This window comes from Euphorbia lathyris, chromosome 1, assembly GCF_963576675.1.
Source record: "Euphorbia lathyris chromosome 1, ddEupLath1.1, whole genome shotgun sequence".
NCBI lineage: Eukaryota > Viridiplantae > Streptophyta > Magnoliopsida > Malpighiales > Euphorbiaceae > Euphorbia > Euphorbia lathyris.
The window spans coordinates 56,382,761-56,386,974 of record NC_088910.1 but is presented as its reverse complement, the minus strand read 5'-3'; the positions used below and the strand labels follow the sequence as shown (position 1 = coordinate 56,386,974).

The 4,214-nt window shown below is 38.4% G+C and overlaps 1 protein-coding gene across 1 annotated transcript; it reads left to right on the top strand.

The window, feature by feature from the left end:
• The first annotated feature begins 1,253 nt into the window (after positions 1–1,253).
• Positions 1,254–2,929, top strand: LOC136233938 (UDP-glycosyltransferase 89A2). Its single transcript, XM_066023676.1, has one exon. The coding sequence runs from the start codon at positions 1,346–1,348 to the stop codon at positions 2,783–2,785; it is 1,440 nt and encodes a 479-aa protein (XP_065879748.1). The 5' UTR covers positions 1,254–1,345; the 3' UTR covers positions 2,786–2,929.
• The last annotated feature ends 1,285 nt before the right edge of the window (positions 2,930–4,214 follow it).

Genomic DNA, 4,214 nt, shown 5'->3' with positions numbered 1-4,214 from the left:
AAATTACATACGTGGTGTACAACTTTTACCCCAAATTACACTTTGGTGTACAACCAAAATTTTGTCACACTAAACCGTACAAACTTCAGATGACCTCCTACTAAAGTGTACAGCCGGTTTTTGTGACCGGTCAACGCTGGTCAACTATGCCACGTCAGCATTTTTCATTGTATAATTAAACAAAGTGGGACCCACTCTTAATAAAATGACTAATATAACCTTATTTTTTTTATAAATTTATTAAAATACCCACATCTTCTTCCTTCAACCCCTCTCCCATTTCTCTCTCTACATCTTTTCTCTCACTCCTCAAAATGCAACTACCCAAGTCTCATCTTCAACCAAACCATCCAATTTTAGGTCCCACTTCCACTCCGCTGAACATTCCATGTCGATTTTCATGGCCTCTTTTCCTTTCTCTTTCTTCTCAGTCAACTCTTCTCCAAACAATTTTCTATAACCCCTTTTCACTTTCTGTTTCGTTCCCGAGAAAACTGAGCAAAAATGGTAACCTTTCACCCATATCGACATGAGTATTTTCTAATCTCTCTGCTTTCATGCTTGTGTTTACCTAATTTCTCTCTTTCGGATCTACGAACCACAGGACAATCTCTGGTGTGTACAAACAGAATAACAACAATTCCAGTGAGGGAGGGGTTGAAGGAAGAAGATTGAGGTATTTTAATAAATTTATAAAGAATAAGGCTATATTAGTCATTTTATTAAGAGTGGGTCTCACTTTGTTTAATTATATAATAAAAAATGATGACGTGACATAGTTGACTAACGTTGACCGGTCACAAAAACCGGTTGTACACTTTAGTGGGAAGTCATCTGAAGTTCGTACGGTTTAGTGTGACAAAATTTTGGTTATACATTAAAGTGTGATTTGGGGTAAAGATTGTACACCATATATGTAATTTACCCAGCTATTGTTTGTAAAGGTTTGCAATACACATAATAAGATGCTCTAGCTAAGCCAGTGTTTTTTTTTTTCCATAACCATCCTACTTGGGACTGTGAGATATCTAGTTGTAGTTGTATAGGATGTAAAATGAATGAATGATTATTGATTAACAGCATTGTTCGTTTTGGTTCAAAAAAGAAACATATTTTCGTCCATATTCTTTACTAAATATAGATTAAAAATAAATTCATGGATAAAGTTTTAGCACGTCATCACAATTAAAATTCCTTAATTCTTAGTTTATCCTAAATTTATTGTTAAACCACCAGGATTATTTGGTTTGCAGCAACAATATATTCATTACACCCCACCCCTCGGCCCCTCTACTAATTAACAGGGCAGGAGGAGGAGGAAAGTGTCTATAGCGGCAAATCAAATATGTCGGCCGGCGAGCAACCTCCGCATGTTCTGATATTTCCTTACCCGGCTCAAGGCCATCTCCTTCCACTCTTAGACCTAACCCACCAACTCAGTCTCCGTAACTTGATCATCACCATCATTACCACTCCTAAAAACCTCTCTACTCTCTCTCCTCTTCTCTCCGCCCACCCAAATATCCATACTTTAATCCTTCCTCTTCCTCCCCACCCTAAGCTTCCTCCCGGCGTTGAAAACGTCAAAGAACTCGGCAACGCCGGCAATTTACCTATAATTTCAGCTCTATTTAAGCTCTATGATCGTATCATCCAATGGTTCCGTTCCCACCATAACCCTCCTGTGGCTCTCATTTCTGATTTCTTCCTCGGCTGGACCTTACGCCTTGCTAACCACATCCAAATCCCTAGATTTGCTTTCTTTTCCTCCGGCGCCTTTCTCACTGCTGTTACTGCCTATTGCTGGGATAATCTTGATGCTGTCAAGAATTTGCAAGTCGTCGAGTTTCCTGACTTGCCGGGGACACCGTCGTTGAAGGAGGAGCACCTGCCGTCTACTTTCCGGAAATACAGGGAATCCGACCCGGATTGGGAGCTTATCAAGGACGGGATGATGGCTAATTTGTTGAGTTATGGTTGCATCTTCAATAGCTTGGAGGCATTGGAAGGGGATTATTTGGATCATTTGAAGAGGAAAATGGGTCATGGACGGGTATATGGGGTTGGCCCGCTTAGCCTCTTGGGTCCTGAAAAATCTTTTCGTGGAGACCAGTCTGATGTGTTCGATTGGCTAAATGGGTGCCCCCATGGATCTGTGCTTTACGTCTGCTTCGGGAGTCAAAAATCGATGAACAGGCAACAAATGGAGGCACTAGCTTCCGGGTTGGAGAAGAGCATGGCCCGATTCATTTGGGTAGTGAAAGCGGGTACCACCCATCCAGTGGATTCCGGGTACGAAGTACTACCCGACGGATTCGAAGAACGAGTTGAAGGGAGGGGAAGAGTGATTAGAGGATGGGCTCCACAGGTGGCGTTACTGAGTCACCGGGCGGTGGGTGGGTTCCTGAGTCACTGTGGTTGGAACTCGGTGCTTGAGGGGATAGTGAGTGGAATACTAATATTGGCTTGGCCCATGGAGGCGGATCAGTTTGTGAATGAGAAGTTATTGGTGGATGATTTGGGGGTGGCGGTGAGAGTATGCGTGGGGGCTGACTCGGTTCCCGATTCGGACGATTTGGGAAGAGTGATTGGCGAGTCAATGAATGGAGTTGCACATGAGGAGAAGAAAAAGAAGGCTGGGGAATTGAAAAGAAAGGCGGTGGCCGCCGTAGAAGGAGGTGGGAGGTCGTTGCAAGAGTTAGAGGAGCTGGTCAATGAGCTGTGGAAATTGCAGGGCACCAAGTCGGCAATGGTGGATGTTTATGGAGAACAACAAACCACGTGACCGTACACTGTATACAATTATTCTAAAATAACACTCATTTTTATTTTGGGTAATTAATGTATTAGTCCCTATATTTTGACAAAACACACTGTTTAGTCCCTATATTTTCAAAAACACGTGGTAAGGTCTCTAACCTTTTTCTCAGTGAACTGTTTAGTCCTTCCGCCTGTTTGTTAGATTTTTTACTGTTTATGACTTCGGAAATGACTAAATTACCTTTTACTATTTACCTTCAAACTTTAGAAGAGGAAATCCAATTTAGAAAAAAAAGCTATTTGTATGGAGAACAAGAAAAAGAACAGACCTAATGTTTACGAATTTGAACGATTAGGAAGAAAATCAAAAAGAAGAACACACAAAGTTGATTTTAGATGCATTAGAGTTTAAAGGAAAGAAAAATAAAGGAAAAGAAGAACGCAAATCTAAATTGACTAACAGAATCTTCATGAGAGTCTAATGGCAGGGACTAAACAGTTCACCGGAAAAAACGTTAGGGACTAAATAGTTCATCGAGAAAAACGTTAAGGACTTTATCGTCTGTTTTTTAAAATATAAGGACTAAACAGTATGTTTTGTCCAAATATAGGAACTAATAAATTAATTACCCTTTTATTTTTATCTGCCCTTCTGAACTAAGCCCGTTTATGAGGTTAATGGCCCTTGCTTTATTTATATATGGAAATTTACTTAAAAATTCAGATTTGAAAAATTATTTACAACTATATCGAGTACTAATTTAAATAATGCCAAACTAAGTTGTATAGGGATTAAAAAATGACTATGCCTAGAGAGACTAATCAAAGAAAATCGGACCAAATTTTCGATTTTGAATGTCTAGATGATCCAACCGGGACTTGGTTTTAAACAGTGCTTTTATTCTGTTTAAGTAAATTTGAATTTTTATTGTTTTTTCTTGGTACATGAATGTTTTTTTTTCATTTGAGGAAGGGGAGAATTTATAATAATGCTATTAAGTTGTCATTCATAAGAACTGATGCACGATTTCATCAATTTTTTAATGGGTTAGTTGATGATGTTCCGTTTGAATTTTTTAGTATTGTTGATGTAGTACCTGATTATATGCATGGTTGTAGTTATAAGTGTGCGAAAAAGGTTGTGAAAGGTTGATGAAATGTTAATTCGTATTAATATTAGAAACTTTCATTGGATTTCGGCTAAGTTTGTTATTGCAGAGATGAAGTTGTATACATATAATTCGTTGAATATTTCTACATTAAGTAATTATACTAAACAATATGCACTGAAGTAATGTTAGTGTTTTGGCAATCCTTCATTATTTTGTTATTCTTGGATATTGTCCACAATTATTAGAATCTCAAAATCTTATATTGGAAACTCTTGTAATGATCCATTAGAGTTCGAGTACGTGAAAGATTCACCTTTATTTATTTTAATTTTTTTATAAATA

Bases quoted from the DNA above. Each gene is read 5' to 3' on its own strand.
- LOC136233938 (XM_066023676.1), top strand. From the start codon at position 1,346: ATGTCGGCCGGCGAGCAACCTCCGCATGTTCTGATATTTCCTTACCCG.